General features: G+C 44.9%; 1 protein-coding gene across 9 annotated transcripts in view; it reads right to left on the bottom strand.

Moving 5' to 3' along the window:
* CAMK2G (calcium/calmodulin dependent protein kinase II gamma) overlaps nt 1–21,471 on the bottom strand; it is a 118,201-nt gene extending 96,730 nt beyond the window's left edge. For 7 of the 9 annotated variants that reach the window (XM_059477227.1, XM_059477224.1, XM_059477221.1 and 4 more), the window contains exons 1-2: nt 21,243–21,465; nt 19,292–19,386 (exon numbers count right to left, since the gene is read on the bottom strand). In XM_059477227.1, coding sequence (XP_059333210.1) covers nt 19,292–19,386; nt 21,243–21,307 — 160 coding nt within the window. In that variant the 5' untranslated portion in view covers nt 21,308–21,465. Of the gene's footprint in view, nt 1–19,291; nt 19,387–21,242 lie in introns of all 9 variants that reach the window. The other 2 variants (XM_059477219.1, XM_059477228.1) reach the window with 1 other exon arrangement.
* Between the last annotated feature and the right edge of the window lie 368 nt (nt 21,472–21,839).

A 21,839-nucleotide genomic window follows, 5' to 3' on the forward strand; every position in this document is an offset into this window, starting at 1 on the left:
AACAGCATGCACCTGGAGTGCTGCCTTCAGCCCTGGAGCGCCCAGCACAAGGACGACATTGATTGGTTGGAACCAGTCCATAGGAGGGCCAGCAAGTTGATTAGAGGGATCTAATCAACTTCTCCTATGAGGAAAGGCTGAGAGAACTGAGATTGTTCAGTCTGGAAAAGGGAAGGCTTCAGGGTGACCTAACTGCAGCCTTCCAGCATCTGAAGGGTGCTCATACAAGAAAGATGCAGAGGGACTATTTACAAGGGCATGTAGTGACAGGACAAGGGGAAATGTCTTCAAACTGAAAGAGGTTTAGATTAGATATTAAGAAGAAATTCTTCCCTGTAAGGGTGGTGAGGCATTGGCACAGGTTGCCCAGAGAAGCTGTGCCTGCCCCATCCCTGGGAGCGCTTGAGGCCAGGTTGGATGGGATTCTGAACAGCCTGGACTTCTGATGGATGTGTCTGTTCATGGCAGGGGAGGGCTAGAACTAGATGATCTTTAGGGTCCTTTCCAACCCAGGCCATTCTATGACTCTGTGATTGCATGAAAGTTGAAACCCACTCAAGAGTCAGAGAAGCACCTTCCCTACTTGTTGTAGTGTTTCAGAGCTTCACAAAACTTTAGAATCACCAGGGCTTTCAGTTAGTAATATAACTGACACCACTACAACTCGTGCATTGAAACAGCTAGCAACTTTTAATATCATTTTCCACGAAGACGGCTTGACATCATGCTCTTCACACTTTAAATTCAAATAATGCTTAACTCAAAGTGAATTTCTAATCATGAACAGACACCCTGTTTGGAGGTGATCAACACATCATCCACACAGAGAAGCAGAACAATGTTTATAGCTCCAGTGTAAAAAGTTAATTCCAACCATGCACCACATCGAGGTTGTTCACAGGACTGAGCCTGGAAGAATAGTGCTTCACATCCTCCTTCACAGTATTAACATTCTTTTATTCATAGGAGGTAAAAAACTGGGGGTGGCAGGGAAATGCTTCTTAAGTGTCTTTTATATAAACCTGCACCACACAGAATTTCTAAAAACAGCATCATGGAATGCTACATTTTCTTGAGGCTTTTCTTTTCTCCTCTGTCCTCCATCAAAAAACCCAACAAACTAGCAGAAAAATTCTTTGCAACCTGGAGGCCAAAACATTATGTGCAATAGTGCTAGCACAGGTCCATGCATGAGCATTAGTCCTCAGCAGCAGTACACACTATGCAAACCTGCTAAAGATGAAAACAAAGCTCAAGCACAAAAAGACAAATACAATTTCCAAAAGTGGAGAAAGTCAAGTCATGACAGGCAGTACCTAAATTTAATATACACTCATTGCCAGACCTCTAATTCATTTTCCCTTGTGTTCAGTAACCAATGGTGTCTGAAACCTGCTAATTCAGGTACAATAGCAACAATACAACTTGCAACATGCCGGAACATTGGGACAGCCAGATGGCAGAAAGGACAGACTGAAAAAGGATAGTGTCTGGATGTACATTGCTGCTTTTTTTCTGCTGTTGTTGTTTTGTTTTGTTTTCACAGTTTTTCTTGCTTGTTTGTTTGGGCTTTTTTGTATAAAGACATAGGATGAATCATTCCCAGCACTGGAGTCAAACATCCACCCCTTCCTCTATCTTTCACTCTCCTGCTCTCGTGTTAGGAGAGCACCTTTCTCTCCAAAGGGAAGCCTGTATTCTTTGCTGAAGTTATGATGAAAACAACTGTCAATTAAAAGAAAAAAAAAGACAAGTATCCATGTTTCAGGATGATGGCAGTCATCCTGTACAATGGAAAAACGGATGAATCTCACAGTCCAAAACACAACCTGAAGAAATAAGTCTGTAAACCCTTTCCTTTTTTAAAAGCATTCCTCTTCTAATATGCTGACTTAAATTACACACAAGTTTTTCATTTTTTTTCTAATCTACAATATTTGTCTAAAGGCAACAAGTTTGAAATTAATTATTGAAAAGATAAATTTTCCATGCATTGCATAACCACGTTTGTTTTTATTACAGAAAGGGCAGACCAGAGCCTCTAACTAGTTTTCACACTACACTTTAATTAACCTTAATCACATTCCACCTCTTCCTACTATTTTCCTTTTCCCTCTACTCTTATATGGCTATTCCTTGCAGCACTGCCCTGGTATGGTTTCTAACTGTCTTCTAAACAAAACGTGAATCACCCTATTTGAAAAGTAAGCAGCATCCCCAGCACACACATTATTAAGTGTAGAATTGCTTTCTGGTCATTCCCTCATGGTTTTTATTCCTTCCCCTGGCCTGGCTTTCAGTTAATGACAGGTCTTCAGCTCTGTCCCATAACTTCTCATTATTCCTTCCAATGAGCTAACAGTAATCTTCTTAAACACACACAAGATTTTACTCCTCCCTGGGTGGTAAAGCATGTTCTGCTCTTGAAGACTTCATATTAGTTTGACATTATCATATGGTCAAGAGGGCTTGCAGTAGTATACCTTGTGCAGCTACAGCTGTTTCCTGGGGAAAGACTTCAAATGCCTAAACCATGCATTAATATGGAGGCTTCTAAATTCTCCAGGAAGGCAGAAACCTCTGGACTAACAGACAGATTATTAGCAAAAGACATAGCAAGAGCAGGGCAGGAAGAGTTTCCTGACAGCACCCCATAATCCAAATTTTCACAACCAAATCAATTACTTAGATCTCAAAATGCAGACAATTTTAGAGTTTACCTAAATTCTTGTCATGAAATTGGGGTTTTCTTAACTCTTAGGTACAGTTGCTTATCTTAGAGCTTTAAGTTTTCATTTCTGCCACCTTACTTTAACACACTTCAGAAAATAAACTATTGCAGATGGCACTGTCCCTGTAGTTATGACTAATACCAGGTAATAATTTTACATCTAAGTGACTTCCTTTAATTTTTCTGATTGGTCTTCAAACTCACACACACACATATGCATACACAAAACCATTGTGTGTTTATTGTCATGTAAGAGTCTTCTGTACCAACAGTAGTTAGTTCTGATTGAGTTTTCAATCCTCTTCACCTGGAAAAATCACAGAAAGGGAGAGAGTCCAAAGGCATACCAAATATATTTTGAAGCTGTATTACACAAACAGTAAGCAAATCAGAGTGAAAAGTAGTACAGAAAATACATCAAAATATTATTCCTGTAACCAGCAAACTATACCACAACTCCTCATACTACTCATGCTTTAGCCCATGTTATTTTCTGCCAAATGCCCACAAGTTTTTTTCTACCTACACTCTTCCTATCACTGTTACAGCAAAGAATATGACTTGGACTCTTTTCCTAACTCATCATGGCTCATTGCCAAGTGTTCTGGAAAGCACTTGAAAATGTGCATCTTTCTCAGTATTCCCAAGTGTAAAGCAGGGCTAATACTTCCCTGCCCAGTAGTAGTACCACGAGGATCAAGGATACTTAATGAAACCTGTTGATGTATTACATAGTTGACAGGGAGAACAACAAAATAAGACTGAGGGTACATGGTTAAGAAAAGTTGAGGGAACTCTTTCCTGGTGGTGCAGAGGAGCACATTGCAGTGGAATGATGACATTCCTAAAGGTAAGGGAATACAAATTTTAGAAGAACAAAACAGTGGGGGCAAAGAGAACCAAGCTCCTGGAAAACAAGACTAAACACCCACAGGTGAAAGCGCCCTGAGAGAAACCCTACTTGGAGGAGGAAGTTCCTGTCACTGACTCCACCTTTACCAACATATGAACAGAAACCATAATGCTCCCCCTGTGCACAAGGGGCTACAAAAGCTCCTTCTCAAACCCAATGTGCTCCAATTCTGCCATCACTGTCACAGCTATCCTAGCCTGCACATCTGCTGCATCCAGTCCCAGTTTTCCCATGACACAGCTGTACAATGTGGCTATTGAATAAAATGCTACATGATAATGCAGCCACTGGTCACCAAACAGCTGGATTTATTTTGAATGAACCAAGGAAATTTATGCTTGAATGAAAATGACAGACACTCAGGAGGAAAACAAAACCTCAGAATTTCTGCATACTCCTAGTACTGGTATTCAGCAGAGCATCACTGCTCAATGCATAATGCCATCCTTCACTGCAGGAGATGCTGGGGGGCCTGTGTCCATGCAACACCACGTTTACATCCTTTGCTTCTTTGTAGCTATTTCAGCCAGCTGGGAGAAGGAAGGATGCTGGAAATGCTGCCTTGATTTGATATTTGAGAGACATGAATGAGAGAAGTAAACTAAAAAGAAAATCTTCTTAAAGGCACAGATGAATGGCACTGCACCCCAGTGCTGAATGACTTCTCTCCGAAAGAGATAATACCTCCGCTAAAATACGCTCTTCTGACAAGAAGGAACATCAAGCCTCAGGGGATTAGAATAATTAAAAAAAAAAAAAAGGTCAAACCTTCTATTTTAAGGCTAAGTTCCCCTAGCAATGCTAGGAGAACTTTAAATTAAGCAGAGCAAGCAGTAAATACAGAGCAGCTAACCAGACATTTCAATGAGAGAAGACTTAAAATGCACACATGTGCCACAGCAGATACCACCTGTAGTAGCAGAGCCACCAAAATACTTCTGTACCAAAGAGCAAAGCTCACCATGTCTCAGTAAATCCATGTGGCAGCAGGGAAAGAGACAGCGTGGTTGCCTCTGACTCCTGAAGAGTCCAAGAACTTCATCCTGTTCATTTAAAGTGCTCGGGCTCTTCAAGGTATTGTATGGAAGCAAGACGACATAATAAAAGCTACCACTCACTAAAACAACTTCAAATGTCAGGGTTACTTAAAAACATACACAGGGTAATGCATGTATGTTACACACATAGAAAGAAACTCTTGTATGTAAAAGCATAAAGAGGAGTTTCTAAGCACTGATAACTTTGAAGATGCTATCTAATCAGGGAGGAGTCTCCCCCAATCTTTCTGTAACTGGTTTTTCTTGCAGGCAGCTCACAAGTGTCTGTGTTGCACAGGCACAGCACCCACCCACTTGAGACTGCTGCCACCATCCCTGTGCTGCAGACACACAGCTGCCTGATCCCAAGAGCATCAGGCCTGAAGACCAAGTTTAACTTCTCTGTTACCTTGATCCCAAGCCACTCAAGGGGCTCTGCTTCCTATGCTCTCTTCCAGGAGCACAATACAGGCACACAAAAGGTATTTCCACATCTCGACATCACCAACATAACACTCCACATGCACTTTTCTCAGACCCAGCTGCAGAAGATCCTGGTTTCCAGAGCTACACTAAAGCAGCCCCTTCTACGGTTGCTCCAAGAAATATGAAGATCTAAACAGATCTCCAGTCTACCCAGGGACCAAATAACTGCCCATCCCCACCACTTCAATAATTCCTTACTGAATGGTTCTAATGAACGTGTTTTCCCGATTCAAGGCATAAGACTGAAAAGGAGAAGAAATGTGCTGCAATACAGAGGGAACAGACATCTTCAGAGGAAGACACAGGTGCTCCTTGAGCCAAGTATTTGTCAGCACACAGCCTTGGTCAGTTGAGCTTTATAATCTGCCTCTATTACATTCACGCTTTGTTAGTTTTAGCTGCCATAAAGATCAACTTTTTTGGGTGTTGCAAGCCACAGACCTGAGGGGTGGGAGAGGTGTTTCAAAAGAGTAAGCACACACCTTCTCCTCTAGCCTAGACCAGCAGCAACTCAGTGCAACATAATACATCCAGTACAAGGAGCAAATTGCCTGTGAGGGACTGGCCTGTACACTGACACACAGCTCTGCAGCACTGACATCCCTATATAGAAAAAATAAAAAGGACAGAAACAAACTCCACTGCAACCAAAGAAAGGCTTTACTTATTTTTAATTTATTTTTTCTTGTTTTCTTCTTCTCCCCTGGGCTAATTCAGAAGCCCATTATACTTTTAACAGGGAGTTATGCTGTACAGTCACTGGGGCTGTGTCCCTGAGTGCTGGCAATGTATTTGTAAGGAACTCATGATCTCCATGGGCACCCTTACAAAAGAAAGATCAGGCATGCTATCAATGAATTGGGAGTCCTTTCTGCATCTCAGTGACATTTTCATCACCATAACTGGCCACGGGTAGAATATCCCAGGAAGCAAACCCTAAAAATAACTTCTTACAACAAGTCAGACGGTCCCTCAGCAAAAGGGGAGGGAACATTGCTTACACACAGTTAGCAATTTGGTTATTACGAGAGGGACAACAAATGTCCAGAAAACAGGAGAGGCAGAGAGGAAGCAGAGGAGGAAAAGCGGGTGTTGAATCATACATCAATTTTTTTCTGCATCATCAATGACTGTCAATTGGAAATGATTTCCCAAGTGGAAATAAAGAAATTGAAATAGAAATATAGAACAAAGTCTTCCCAGAATACTTTTAAATACAGTGAAGGAGGAAGCCTTGCCAGAATGCACCAGAATGAAAAGCATTATGCACTCCCCATAAGCTGCAGCCACCTTGGAGGAAGGTCCTTTAGAGCCCTCTCCAGCAATGGCCTAAGGGGCCCTAGGAATCCCTGTGAGCTACAGAGGAATTTCTTCACCAGAAAATCCTCAGAAACTTGTGGATGGGGAACCAGGGAGCAATTGTACAAGTGCTCCTATCATAGCTGATAGCCAGGCAGTCTTTTGAGGAGCTTCTAATTCCTGGGGAAGCAGAGGAGAGGCAGGGGAAGAGCAGAACAAGTGGTCCATTCCTCAGCCACATGCATAAAGCCACAAGCTCCCCAGCCAGCCTTCCTGACATGTGCTGGAGGGGCTGCAGTCCTCTCAGAGTTCCCCTCAGACAGCTCATCTACCCCCCTTGTAGCAGGGCTACTGCACACATGGCTCTCCTCCTCCTTCCCCTCACAGCAAGTCACTCAGCAGCAGAGCCAGCCTGCCAGGTGCAGCACCTGCACAGCCAGGGCACTCCAGCTGACTGCCCCTGTGGGCTCTCTCCCTGCCATCGTCCCTTTGCACCAGCACACGGTCTCTCTGACAGCCACGCAATAAAAGACAACACAGTTGTAAACCTGCAACCCATGGGGCCTCTGTGCACTTCTGACTGGCATGCAGAAGCTCACAACCAGCTCCAAATTCTAACAGGACATCCTGTGTAAGAAGGGAGTGTGCTGTAAAGACATCCTGACAGGACTGGCCCTAAGCAAATACCTGGTTAGACTGTGGCAGAGTGAGGAGGGGAAAAGCATGACAGGCTTTTCCAGTTCTAGGATTGCTTCCCATTGTGCTTTTGCATGTTTTCCTGCTCCTGAGCAGCTGATGCATACACAGGCACAGAAGGGAGGGGCTCCTACCATCAGCACTGTGCTGCCATCCCTTTCTCCTCCTGCAAAAAGTCCTTTCTGAACAAGTTTCCCTGTGCTTTGGGGAGGACCCAGCCACAACTGCAGACACTGGGCTCAGTTGCACTCACTCCCTCTTGATTTACAGAAGTTCCCTGCTAACAGCTGCATTGCAGATGAACTCTCTTAAAGTGGACACGCAGTGAGACAGTAGGACACAGAGCTGCTCCAAAGGCAACACAGCCATATCAGCACCTTCTCTGCTGCATTCACAGCAACTGTACGTGTGCAAGAGCTCCAGCAGCTCTGCCTTACTAGGCACAGAGGGTCCTGAAGAACACAGCCTAACAAAGGGAAACCACACCAAGTGAGCTTATTTCTGGACATAAGTTCCCTTCTTCTCCCCATCAGCTGACCACATCAGGTGTTGTGGTTTTGGATGAAGCAGCTCAGTAAGTATCAGACTACAGCTGGTGAGCAGACAAGGTAACAGTGCGACAGGGAGGCTGATCTCAGCAGTGTCAAGTCACTGCAATGCAGGATCCAGGAATTCAACGATGCAGAAGGAAGAATTTAAGTTCCTCTGGCTCAATCGAGCTGCACGTTGCCTTGTTCCTGAGCCAACCCCTGCCACCCTTTAAGATAAGGTAACTGCAACCATGAGACCCAAGTTTTGTTTTCAAGACAGGGAAAAAATTTTAGCTGTGCTTTCTTTTAGCTGAGAAAAAACTTCAGCAATTAACATTTCATAATTCATCAGGGAGATAAGAAATTTCTTGACTATTTGTGAAGTGGTGGGAGGGAAAGCTTTTTAAGCTCAGCTTCAGAACTACTGAAGAAACTAAATGTACATAGCCACAAAGAGTTAAGAAGGCATAATGTGCTTCCTTAAAACTGTAACCAGGTCTGCAGCAACATAAACTGCAAGCAGCAACCAGAGTCACCTGAACTTGTTAGCAATATTTGATAAAGATTATCAAAAAAGCCAACTGCCTTGGATCTCTTTTTTCATATCTTCTTGCTGAACTTGGCTGTCTGGAGAAGACAAATGAGAGCTCAACTCCCAGCCTACTACTGCAGAAGTGCTTCCACACAAAGGACAAGCTGACCAACACTTGAGTCCTCTACATCATCCTTAAGTGCAAGAGCAATTCAGACAGAGAGAGAAGGCTGTGGATCATTGCTCTGCATTGAAAATTTTAATCCAGGCAACTTCATAACAAGCGGCAGACACAACACAATATCCTAATCTGCAGAGCTGGCAGATTGTAGGCCAGATGACACACAAGTCAAACAAAAATGGGCAGAGCTGAAAGCCACTTTTCAATCTGCAATCCAAAAATCAGGAATATTTAAAGTAACACAGGAGCTATGAATCACTACTTTAACTTGTAGTGAAGAAACACATAATCACAAGCTTTGTCTCTGCACAGGCACCAGTTATAACATAAAGCTGTGCAACTTCAGTGCTCCTAATCTCTCTGACACAATCTCAACAGAGGACATTTGATACCCAAAGCTTACATGGATAGGCCCTGAGGCAGATAAAATTAAACTTAACAGCACACCAATTCTTTTGGCAAACAACAGAAAAGTCCTGCTTGGCATCACCAGGCCATTCTCTCTAGCAGCCTTCAAGAAAAACGTTCCAGGGGCCAGTAAAGACAACCTCCTCCTTTTACATCTATTTTTTCCCTCCAGTCAATGGGCAATTTCTTGGCCCATTAATCATGAAATGTTATATGCTTTGACATAAAAGAATATGAGGAAATAATAAAGTTTTTTAAAAAATGAAAAAACCAACCAAGATACACATGGACATTTTCAAAATGGCAGCTGTCCTAATATAGTAGAAACACAAAGTTTATTTGGCACTGGAGACCAATATAGGATGAGTTTTAACCAGCTGTTTTCCCTGAAAAAGCTTCCAGGGTACCCATGTAATTTGAAATGTGCATATTGAAATTGCATTGCAGAGAGAGCACTGGACTGTCCCCTATGAAGTCACATTTCAAGTCAGGTGTATGAGATCAGGTCTCTAGCAGCAAACAGAGCTGGATAAACACACATATCTCACCCATCTCCAGAGCTGCAGGAAACTTTACAGACTAAATTCTGTTGCACAGGCATGGAGACCCCTTGTGAAAGAGAGGTGCCTGTAAAAGAACAGGGAACAGAGGAAGTACGCTAAAGTTGAAGGATTTAGCTCTTCAGTCTCCTTTTTTTCACCTCAGACATGAGGCTATGTCAGACTGCTTCTCCCTTTCTCACTGGTCCCCTGGGATTGAGAAAACCTCTTTCAAAAAAGAGTAGTCTTCGACATCAAGAAATGACATCTCCGTCTTCACAGCTATCACTTACCACAGTCTACACCAACTGACTTATCAAGGATGACACAGTAACTGCAGAAGACAAAGCCCATCCAAACACTGAGTTGCTTCATAAGACAAGCTGCAGCCTACACCAGCTAACTCAAGTGCCTAGAAGAGGAGTAGAAGTGAAGGAAAGAAAAGAATCCTTTCCATAGGCTTTCAGGAACTGGCTTTGGAGGCTTAAAATCCTTGTCCTCACATATGGCCTGTATTCACAGGAGCTTAAAAAGTCCACTGGGATTTGGCCAGGTGGGAAAGACCTATATCAATAATTTCCATAGATATTAGTGTTTCATTCTATAAATAAATGTTTGAAGTTGAAGAAGCTCTTCTAGAATGAAACTAGTTTTTATTACCACAATTCTATCTTACTAAGCCTTCAGACAAACATTTTATACTAGTATATTGCTGTTCAGAAGTTTTCCAGGCACAGCCAAGTAGGTCTTTCCTGAAGCTGCCTGCAAGTAGGTATCATAATAATTTGCAGTACTGCAAACAATGAAGTGATACCACATTTTGCTAAGCAAAATAAGAGCACTGAGATTTTGGCCACTGAGTGCAGAGACCCCCTCACCAGCTCTGTGCTCCCCAGCCAGCTGCAAATCACTAATTCTTCTAGAACCAGTCCTTATTGCTGTCAGCCTCCACAAAGGAGGCTGCAGCACAGGGTTGTAGCAGGACTTCCTCAGACTCCAGGAGGGAAAACTGCCAAGCTTAGCCTCTCTCATGCACTGCCTGCCCACCATGCTATCAACTCTGCTATGCAGGGACACTGCCACAGCTCTGGGAAAGGAACAAAAGCATATGCATGGTCAAGACCACTACTAGCTGGTATGGTTTTGCATCAGACATTTTCAATGACAACAGTCTTGTGCCATTGATAACAATAGTGCAGGCTGGTTAGAACCATGTTTGATAGTCTGCAACCTGCAGGCAACACTGAAACTTGATTTCCACGAACTCTAGTGCAGAAAATCTCTAAGAACAAAGTAAAGAACTAGACTTACTTGTAAGTATAGGGAATAGGAAGAAAAAAGACTAAAAAAGAGAGACCATCTTTTTCCACTTCTTACTTTCCACCTGCCAAAGCAATGCAAATCCCAATGACTTATGCAGTGAAAGGAGGGTGCATTCACCCTCTCTTCAAAGAGGAAATCTATCAGGGCAGTGTTGCTCAGAGTTTAGACTGGAGAAGGAATGCCAGCCTGCATTCCCCCCTGCCATCCCAGTAGTATAGGAAAGTGAGCCTGGTATTTCTCACTAGGATACTGTCCGTTAATTCATCACTCACCTCCTCCCCTCCCTTCTCTCCTATGAGAAAGTTTAATCCTTTGGCTCACATGCATCTGGTAAATTTTTCAGTCCCTGTTTGCCACTGTCATCATGGCAACAGCCCCCAGAGATAACCCAGCAGCCCTGCCACCGCAGGCAGGCTGCCACTCCCTGCCTGATCTGCCATTTAGCCTTTGGCTCCTAGGCCTTCAAAGAGCTGTGGCCGCTCCCAGGCTCATCCTCGCAAGCACAGTCCTTCCTTTAGAGATAAGTTTGCATGGCCTTTGTTTTTCTTTAAAATTAACTGTGTCTTCATTCCCACAATGCCTGAGACAATTCTCCGCTCAATTTTTGGGACTCTTGACAGAATCACACAAATAATAGCTTTGCTAAAAGAGATGCTCCCTTTACTGTCCCAGAAAGAAAAGTTTTGTGTTTAACAGTGAAATCACCTGTGGCTTCTAGCAAAGAGACAAGATTAGCTAGCAACCTTCTCTGAAGCACCACACTAACCTGGACTTGTCCCAGCATCACAGGTAAGCACACTCCAGGCACAGGGAGGACAAGGGCTCATGGCTGTGGAGGCTTGGACAACAGCTAAGTCAGGACAGGAACTTTGGACAGAGCAGCAGGACAGGGGGTCACCAGAAAGACGTGTAACTCGTGCTCTCAGGAACAGAACGCAAAAGTTATACGCGCACACATTCTCTGAAATGTCATCGCATTTACTCAACTCACATCTCAGAGATGGGGAATTCTCTCTCTGGCTCTGCCAGGAGCAGAGTGAGACAGATCCTGACACCAGAAGTAAAGCCACATGGTCATCTCCTCCTCTCCTGATTCCATCAGAAAAAGGCAATGTACAACATTGACCAGCTCTCCTGGCATCTCTGTATTAGTCTCAGACATGAGTAATCAGCCGTTTGCACCAACATCCACACTTCCCAGTCTGGTCATCTAAATTGTGGGAGCAACAGAAATTGTACAATATTCTCTGGGAGGGAAAGAGAGGAAAGCAGCATTACTAAAGGGCTATTTTCAATCAAAGCATTATAAATTAATATAATTATAGGTTAAAGTAACTGATCCATGAGAAACAAATGAACATTCAAACTGAACTCAAAATTAAAAAGGAAAGAAAGGCAGATGAAGTGTAAAAAGTGAAAAAAGCTACAAGGAAATAAAATCTAACAACTATAGACTTAGTTTCAGCAGAAAGTTAAATCTATGCTCCACCTATCTTTGGCTACCCTTAGTGTTCAGAAAGCTTACTTCTAAGATACTGCCAGCCCATTTGTTCAGAGGTATTCTGCAACTGTTCTCCAAAAATCATGCAAGCAGCAATACCAGAATGTTTGGGGAGATGTTACCAAAGTATAAAGTGGTATTTAAATTTAATAAGGTATAAAAAGGAACATTATGTCAGCCTAATTCATAGGGCCCCAATTTTTAAAGCTTATTGTCATAAGGATCAGCAGCAACTACTGCGGTTGAAGTTACAGGGTCACATTTCCTCCACACACTAAAACAAACCCCAAAACACCTAGTAAGCAACTCAAAATTTTAAGGATGCATTTGCCCATCAGAAATCATTGCACCTCTGTTGTCTTGAAGATAACTATTCTGAGCACTGACATCACTTCAGTTGCAGGCAAACACACAATGATGTGAGATACTTCACATTTCTTTTTTACAGCATTCAAGGCTTCTTTCCTGTGCTGGTGACCCTGGTGCCAGGCAATATTGCCCTCTTCGCCCGACCAAGCCAACAGCAATAGTTCACTTTATAGTCAAACACTGGCATATGAATGTGAGGTTTTTTTACATCTGTTATGTTAGTAGAAATCAGGGGATTTCAAGAACAAAGGACACAAAAAGAAACATCTGAAATCCCAAAACAGGTGACAGGTCAGAAAAAGTGGGAGGTGATGCCTTCATTGTCAGGGTTGTGCTCACAAACAGCACAGTGGAGAGAAATTTTTGCATTAGCATGCTTCCCTTTTAAAAACTGTCTTCACCCAATCTGGAGGGCAAGAACAACTAGAATACTTGCAGGGCGTGGAAAGGAACAAAAATATTGTTATAGTCTTCCCTTAAAGCAGTGAACAACGGTGCTAACCCACTGTTAGGAAGGAGGGCACTCTAAAAATTTCTTTCTGATCCACAGATGAATCGTCGTCTGCTAATGATGATTTTGCTACTGTCCAGAGAAGGATTAAAGTTGGAGACAGTGAAATCTCTGTGATACACTGCAAACAAAGCAAATAGTTTTTTCACTGGACCCTTCTTACAAGAACCCAAAGTAGCTCCCCTTACGCAAAATATCTACAGGCTGCTCAACACCCTGCTCTTCACCGTAGGGACATCTACATATATACAAATAAATACAAATATTTCAACCATGGCTGGCTGATCAGAGTAAATGCTCTAGAGCCAAGGGCTTTGGGACACGTGCAGGAGTTAGTCTAATCACATTTCTGCCATACACAAATCCAGTTTATATTGGGAAAACAAGAAACCTGACTCTCTCACCAAGCTCCTTTCTCTAACCTCATGCAGAGGCAGTAGGAATTCCTGCCCAATCTGTGTGCCCACTTCCCCCCCCCCCCATTGTTAATGCCGGAAATTTAATACTCAATGTGACCACTGAGAAGACAGACACAAGCTGAAATCCTGTCTGCTCTGTTCCAGCTCCTTTATAAAATATACAGCGTAAACTGAGAGGCAACCTGGGGTAACCCCAACCATCACTAACATCCACAGTGGGAGGAAGCCAGCTTCTAGCCATAGTGAGCCACAGTAAAGCAAGGCTTCCACCACTCACCACCCCAACAATCTCTGCTGGGTCTCACACCAGGGCATTTTCCTGCCTGTACTGATATGTTAGGGCAGGCAAAAAGCCAAGCCGACCCTCAGCAGCCCCCACTAATTTCCCAGGTCCAGCCTCTCCTCCAAGGTCAGGGCCTCCTCTTTGGCACAAGCCCTCCTCCAAACACCTCTTCCAATGAAATTTCCCATACTGGTGTATATATGCCATTTGAACTCCTCTTCCCCTGTGCAGGGGACTGCAAGCAGAGGCAGGTAGGAAGAACAGGGGGAGGCAGGCAGCTGGTGGGAGGTAGAGGGCTGCTGCTCTTAACATCAGCTGAGCAGCCTCACCACCAGCCCCTGCCACACTTGTGTGCTGTGGTGCAGAGTGAAGAGTTCAGCTGCTTGTTACCTGCAAGCCCACTCCACCAACTGATTCCTCCCCTGCCGCCCCCATCCCAAGCACCCAGACTCTTACAGTTGCTTCACCAGGCAGTTCCCTGCCTCATACACTGCTCTGGGGGTGTGCAGTACTCTGCTCTCTGCTTCTCTCCATGTGTGCAAAGACATGGAGAGAATTTCCAACCCATTGCAGCTGGTCTGCTATATATGCTCCCAGCATCTCTGAGACTTCTGCACACAGCAAAGGGGAGGCACGGGGTGGAGCTGGGGCGCAGGGAAGCTCTTCACTCAGCCCATGCTGCAGGAAGGAAAGCTTCTCTCCCAAACCAAATGACTGGACCTGATTTGGCTGCTCAGCAAGGACGGCTGAGCAGACAGTTTGATTTGCCATCCTCTGCAAGACAGGACATTTGTCCTCAGCCTGCAAACACAGGAGCACATAGAGGACACCCATGACAGGACATTTCTCTGCGGTCTGGCTTTGCGCTTGAGCCCCCGGTGAGCGGGTGCTGGGCTCGGCTGCCCCGGCAGAGCCGGCGGCCCCGCTGCAGTGCAGCAGCCTGCACACCTGCACACAGCAATTCCAGCAGCCTGCCCTGCTCCACGGACACTGGAAACCTGGCAGCCCCAAGAGCAGGCCAAGGGAGTTTTAATGCAAGCAGCAGCTAGGAACACATACAGACCAGATCAAGAGAGATGTTAGGGACTGATGCTGCTAGACTTCCTCTGCAGCATTCAAGCTCAAGGTTTTAGCGTCCAGGGGAACTACTGCTGACACTTTCAACAAAACATATTGTAAAGCCCAAATCTGCAACCACTACAGAACCAAAAGCCCAGACAACAGTGGTGTGGGAAAATAGCAGAGTTGGAAGTATAAAGAGTGGTTTTATCCTGTTGGGGTTTGATACACAGAAGTAATTCCCTGCTCCTCCCACAATCCATATAATCTCCTACAGGAACAACAACAAAATAACTCGGTAGACTGCAAATTTTTATCTGGTTTACAAATTTGGAAAGATGAAAAACAGGGAGAGAAAACACCTCTATTTCACAGTCAAAAGCAAAGCCACAGTAAGGACAGTGAAGTGGACTAACTTACAAGACAGCTGTTTTTAATTCATTCATCAAGAGATGTCACTTGCCAGAGTTAAAAGATAGAGATTTTCAACAGTAAATTAAATTTAGCAATAGAGGTAATACACAGAGATTTTTCCTTCCGCACCTAAAAAAAAGGGCAGAAATACTACAGGTGGTGGCAGGATCACTAAATACTATTTGGTATAAAAAACATCCTAAAAATTATCAAATCCTAAAGCTCTGCCTACCCCTTTCAAAAGCCATACTCTCTCTTGAAGTATATGCTAGCAAGTTAAATTTGGGATATCTCCCTACTGCTACTGAAGCTGCTGCTTCTCTCTTGATCTTTTGATCACTGCAAGTAATTTTACTTTATTTGAACTTCACTGTAGCACTACTTGCTATGAATTTTCATGTTCAGAAAGTATTCTAGTGAAAGCCACAAGACAACTTTCAAAAAATTACAGTTATTACTTCTCTCAACCCGTAGTGCCGGTAAAAGTCTGTGCATTCAATCCCACAGGAATTTCAGATGAACGAAGCATTGTATTTCCTCCATGTGTAATAACAACTGCTCTTATGTATCAGCTGAATGCTGACTAAGGTGAAGTTCCTCTCCCTTTCCACAAGCATTTGGACCCTATTTAACATTACACTTCTTGGCATGGTCTTCCCTGGGCAGACTTTAGCATCAACACAACATGAAAAATAGCAAATACTTCACTAAAGCCAAAATATGAATTTTAATTTAGACCAGCTCTTACTGACAAAACTTATTAAAAGAGAGAATAGGCATCCAAAAATCACAGACAATATAAAAGAGACTCCTCTCAACTGCTGACTTGGCATTTTCTGGTGAGTGACATTTACTAGACTGAAGCTGCTAAGACCTGCACTCTGTCCATCCTCCTTGCTTTCACAGAGAAACACCATACCTCTTCAAGTTTTTCATTGCATATAATTCACCCTGAAGCATTCCTCTTCCTCCTTTTCAGCCACATACAGTAAGCTTTTCAGCACTTCCCAGTTAGTTATCTAGTATTTCTTCATCACAAGTCTTGAAAAACAAAGGTAACAAGAAGTACTGCAGGAGGAGAGCAAGGCTCTGTTACCATTGCCTTGAACAGATTCAAGGAAAGCACTACAGCAGGCAAAACTTCTGTGAAGCAGCAATGGGCTATACCTTGCAGCAGCAGCAAGATGCTGACACTTCAAGTAGCAGTTACTGCATCAGGTGTCCATACTGGTTCAAATTCTGCTACAGATAGTATAAAATGTTAAATGTACCTATGCTTAAATTGGACAGGGGCTGGCTATCCCCACAATAAGGGAATATTCTGGCTCTCTAGAGAAGCCAGAAGAAAACCAGCAGTGTGGGAGGAAGGTCAGAAGGGTGGGTTACCCTGCACAATGGACAGCGTGCAGCTGGGTGCACAGGAGAGCCCTGGAAAGAGGTACTGATGGGCAGAGACATGGACAGCCCAGGAGAAGTGCCAGCTTGGGAAAGGACACATCAGACAACACATATCCAAGATGCTGCAGAATTAACACCATAATTCTGCTCCTTAGGGAGACAGCTTTCTAAAACGCCTTTTCCCAAGACTTTCTTTTTCAGGTAGCTGAATTGAATCTCCCTAATCACTGATCTACAGCTGCAATGTCTAAATAGCACACATTTCTCCTTCGATGTTTTAAAGACCTATTCCAAGGTGAATTCACTAACTTCCTATCAAAATACTAAAGTCTTTTACTATAAGTACTTTTTGTTCTTACCCCTTGAGCTCTCAGCAAACACAGCTGGAATAACTGAGGAACCCACATACTCAGCTAAAGTCACCATCCACTTTTCACAGATTCCTCAGTTCTCAGTTAAAACTTCAACATAACCTGACCAGTACCTTGTTTCTGATACTCCCCTGTAGTAGCAGAAACACATTTTCATTCTTGGTTCTCCTCACATTTACCCTTACCTAACCAGTACCTTTTAAAGTATATCATTGCCAGCTGCCTCGAGTTGAGCAGCTAAGGACCAGGCTAGCAGCCTCAATGTATTTTATTTATAGGAGGGTATGAAATCTAAATAGTAAGTATAGATCAAAACATAGCCTATATTCACCCATACTTACTTTTCCTACTTGTTGGGTCATTAAACTGTCATCACCTTACTACAAAAAACAATTAGAATCTATGCATTTCTCCCTCTGTAACTCATTAAATGACCAAACACTTAAAAACTGACTCAATCAGGTTTTCCGAGAGTTTTGGCCTTCAGCTAACATATTTTTGAATTTTCCACTATGTTCAGCATGCATTTTTTTCCCATTTTTCTTATCTCCACAGCTAACTTCAATACCCCATCCCTTGTACGATAAAGGTTTAACCTTGATGATCAGTTTATCAAACTGCCCTTCCCTTCTCCAAGCAGCCTGGTGTCCACTAGTGTCTGAGAAATGGCTCTCCTGAGCTTTAGTCCTCACCACAGGATGGACAGGGAAGTCTGGGGAGCACACAAGGCATTAATGGCCGTCAGCAAAGCAAAGCCACTCTTCAGACTCAGACCTCTCCCATATTAAGTTGAACTAATTTTGAACTCCAGAGATTGAATATCCCACCTACATCAGCAGGCACTGTCACATGACCATTGAGAGGACACTGATTCTCAGAAGATCTGCAGCCACTTCATTAACAATCCAGGGCTCCACTGGTTGGCCCCCAAAACCACCTCACGCAGGCTAAACAATAAACACCTTAGCAGATATGCTTGCTTCCAGAAGTAAAAAAAAAAAAAAAAAAAAAAAAACAAAACCAAAAAAAATTCCACAAAAAACCAACAAAAACAACAACAACACTAAAGAAAAAAATCACTGCTTCACAGCACACTACCACTGATACTACTTCTTCATACAAACCACACAAACGACAGTAAATGGAAATTTTTCACTATTCTTCAAGCTGTCTTCTGCTCTTATCATCACATTTCATGTTCTGGCAAAAAGGAGAATACATATTCTATTTTTCTTTTTTGTAAGGATTAGGTAAAACATTATTCACTTCTAAACCATTTCTCAAAATCATTTGCTTTCTCCTCATGCTTTTCCCTTCCATTTCTCAGTCAACCCCCCTACTAAGGCCTCCACTCAACTAGCAAGATAGTCAAGGGCTTCATACATTAATTTTGTGAAATCTGAAAGGCCTCTAAAGACTTACAACTCTCCTTGCTCACCTTTTCTAGAAAGAGTTGCCTCTGGCATCTCAACTTGTCGCACTCCCTGTTTTCAGCATCTTTCATTGCAGGTCAATTTCCCTCATTCTCCCCCTCACCCCTCCACCCCACCCACGCAATCCCTGTAGTGATTCCCTACACACTGGAGGATGCACATTCCCCTCATTCTGTATGGCCTACTACCCTTTATGCATACCTGTGTCCCTGGAAAGCAAAAGACTCACAGCTTGGAAGAGTTAGAATTTTTCTCTTTACATAACACTACAGTCTAGCTTCAGGTTTTGTAAGTCTCCACGAGTAATGAAAGCACAAGCCCCTTGTTCTAATATGCTGAGAAGTCAAATTGGCAAGATTTCTCCATCCTATTTCTGCCTTTGAATGCAGACTTTTTAGCTTCCAAACACACCACCTTTAACTACAGCACGAAAGGAGCAAGGCATATAACATCTATCTTTCAAAAAAATAATCACATCTGTTCTGGTAAGACAGATCTCCTAGGTAAAAAAGACATTCAGCAAAATAAGTCTGCAACACTTCTCTTTATTATGAGTGATTGGTACAGACACACACATAGATGAATCTACCTCTAGCTCAGGTTGAAGAAGAAAGATCTCAAGAAGAAAAAAGACAACATCACTTTACAGAGTATCCATTTCCAAACACAGGGATTTTTCTATCATCCCACACTACCTTCTTTCAAGCTACTCTTTGCCACACAATTCAATTATTTTGAAATGCCTAAAAATAATGACTGAAACAAGCAACTCCAGATCCCTTAAATTTATTACAGCCTCAACTCCAGTGAAGTATTTTCCTACAAATACTGGGAAGAAAGGTAGATAGAGACACTAACCTCTGGCTGACAGTTTTTTGGTGTTGATGATTTTTGCAGCATATTCCTGGGAAGAGTTTTTCTTTACACATCTGCGGACCACAGAGAAGGCTCCCCTGGAAAAAAATAAAGAGGGTAGGTGCTATGAAACTGAAAATGAAACTATAATAGCAACAATTCCTGTTCTCAGAGTGGACCAGATTAAGTAGAGGGCAGAAGACATACTGAGGAGGGACACAACACTTGAGAATCTGATGAACAATGTATGCTGTCTGATAAGCATAAAACTTAAGTTTATATGGTACTCAAGCCTCCTGAAGACTCCTCAATCCAGGGCTCCACTCCTCACAGACAGTGCAGTAGGAAGAGCACATTGTGTGGTGAGAGAGAGACCATATGGGCACAGAAACAGGACATGAAGGGATTGATGAACAAGAGACCAACAGCCCTGAACAGTGCTGCAAACACTAGCTGGGGTAAGGCCATCTCCCAGAGACAGCATCCCCAGCAATCACAGCACAAACCCAGGACTCGTGTCTCCCATGCTCAAGCGCAAGCTGTCACAAAATCATCACAACACTTTGCAGAAGTTACTAGTTCTCTTATATTCCTCAACCCACTTGCAAAATGGGGATACACATGTACCTATTAATGAAGTGAGGAGAAAACTATAAGGCTTTCTACATTTCCTCAAGCTGGAACTATTGACATTATTATAACTATTCCAAAGATAATTACTCTTGGAGAAGAGGTCTGAGAGAGGGGGGGAAAGGATTTCTGTGAGGAAAAAGAGTGAATACAAGAGACCAAGGTGAAAGACAGACTGAAAATCTACACGACTGCACAATTAGCACTTGGAAACAGCCCCTTATTTTTTAAAAACAAAACAAAACAAAAACCACCATGGCAGGTAAAGAACTACTAGCTTTACAGGAAAGATCTGAAAAGAGGAAAGGACAAATATGAGAAAACTAGCAGAAAATTCCAAGTCCTTCAGATCAGGAATGCAAACCCATGTCTAGGGACAAATGTCCACGTTTCAACTATGAGAGGGGAACAGAAGCTGCACAAGGGCCCCACAGTCAGTCAGTCCTACAGGGAGCCTAAAATAGCTTGAATTCTTCCAATACTGCGGAGTCCTGCCTTTTTATCCCCTTCCTCAACCTCTACATACAAACCAATGAGCATCAAGGTGAGCACCAGCACTCGGGCCCAGGCTTGGTGACACACAGCTGCAGCAGCCTTGGGAGGGACAGGGACACCGGGCTGGAGAGAAGAGATGCAGCAGAGCCCAGCAGTTGGTGCAGGAAGGGAGGGAGCGAGCAGTAGCACCCACGAAAGCACTGTCCCCATAATCCTACTCTAGCCCTTTCTGCACTGCTTTCCTGCCCAACTGCGCTCCCCTGCAAAGCCCTGTCCTAGGGTGCAGCAGCAAGTCTGCCAATGCGGAGACAAGTGCGGAGAGAGGGAGGGAAGAAGCGAGGAAGCGGGGAGGGAAGAGAAGCGCGGTGCAGCAGCACCTGGTCCTTTCACAGGGACAAGGAAGTGGGGACTGAAGCATCGCGGAGTGGCTGTAACAGTGCCGCGTCCCAGCGCAGAAACAGTTGCAGGGAACGGCAACGTGCAGCTGGGAGACGGTGCGGGAAGGAGAACGGGGCAGTCGGGTCCTGAGGAAGGAAAGGAGGGAAGAGAGAAAATCTCGGGGTGCAACAGGAGCGCGCAGCCCGAGACAGGCTGCAGGGACACCCGCTGCGGCGGGGCGACCCAGCAGGGCAGGAACACCTTCCCCTCCGGCGGCTACGCCGCTGGGGTGGACGGGGGGCTGGAGAACAGGATTACAGCGCGACAGCTAATCCTTCTCCGGCTCCCGGGAGAGCCGGGTCGCCGGCACAGTGCTCCCAGCAGCGCCGGTGGGTCCCGGGGCCGGGGCGGGCGGCGGGGCGCGGCGCGGGGCGCACAGCAGGCTCCGTACTTGCCAAGCTCCTCGTAGAGCTGGTACTCGTCGGTGAAGCGGGTGCACGTTGCCGTGGTGGCCATGTTCGGGCTGCGGGAGGCTCAGCGTCGCTGGGGCATGAGGCAGGGCGGCGGGGACGGGCCGGGCGGCGCGCTGCTCGGCGGCCTTCCTCCTGGCTCGGCGGGGCGGCGCGGGCTCCCGCGGCGCCCGGCTAGGCGCTCCCGGCTCCGCCGTGCACAGTCACCGCTCGCCGGGGAGGGGAAGGAGGCTGAGCCTGGCCAGCACCGCGAGAACTGGCTCGGAGACACCCCGCGCCGGCCCCCTCCCTCCGCCGGCCCCGGCCCGCCGCGGGGTGTGGCCGCCGGGGGCGCTCCCGGGGCGCCCGCAGCGCCGTCGCCCGCCGGGGGCTGCAGCCGGGGCGCGGCCGCTCCCCCCGCCCGCGGGCGCGGAGCGGGCACTGCAGTGAGCGCCCCCGCCCCGCGCCAAGGGCGGGCGGACTGCGGCGGGCGCGCCCCCTCCCCACGCGCTCCGCAAGCGGCCGGGAGCCGACCCCGGCCGGGGGCACCGCGGGTATTTCTCTTAATTCCCCGCGCGAGGGGCGCCGGGCCAGCCGCG

The sequence above is a fragment of the Ammospiza nelsoni genome, chromosome 8, assembly GCF_027579445.1.
Source record: "Ammospiza nelsoni isolate bAmmNel1 chromosome 8, bAmmNel1.pri, whole genome shotgun sequence".
In the NCBI taxonomy this organism is placed as follows: Eukaryota; Metazoa; Chordata; class Aves; order Passeriformes; family Passerellidae; genus Ammospiza; species Ammospiza nelsoni.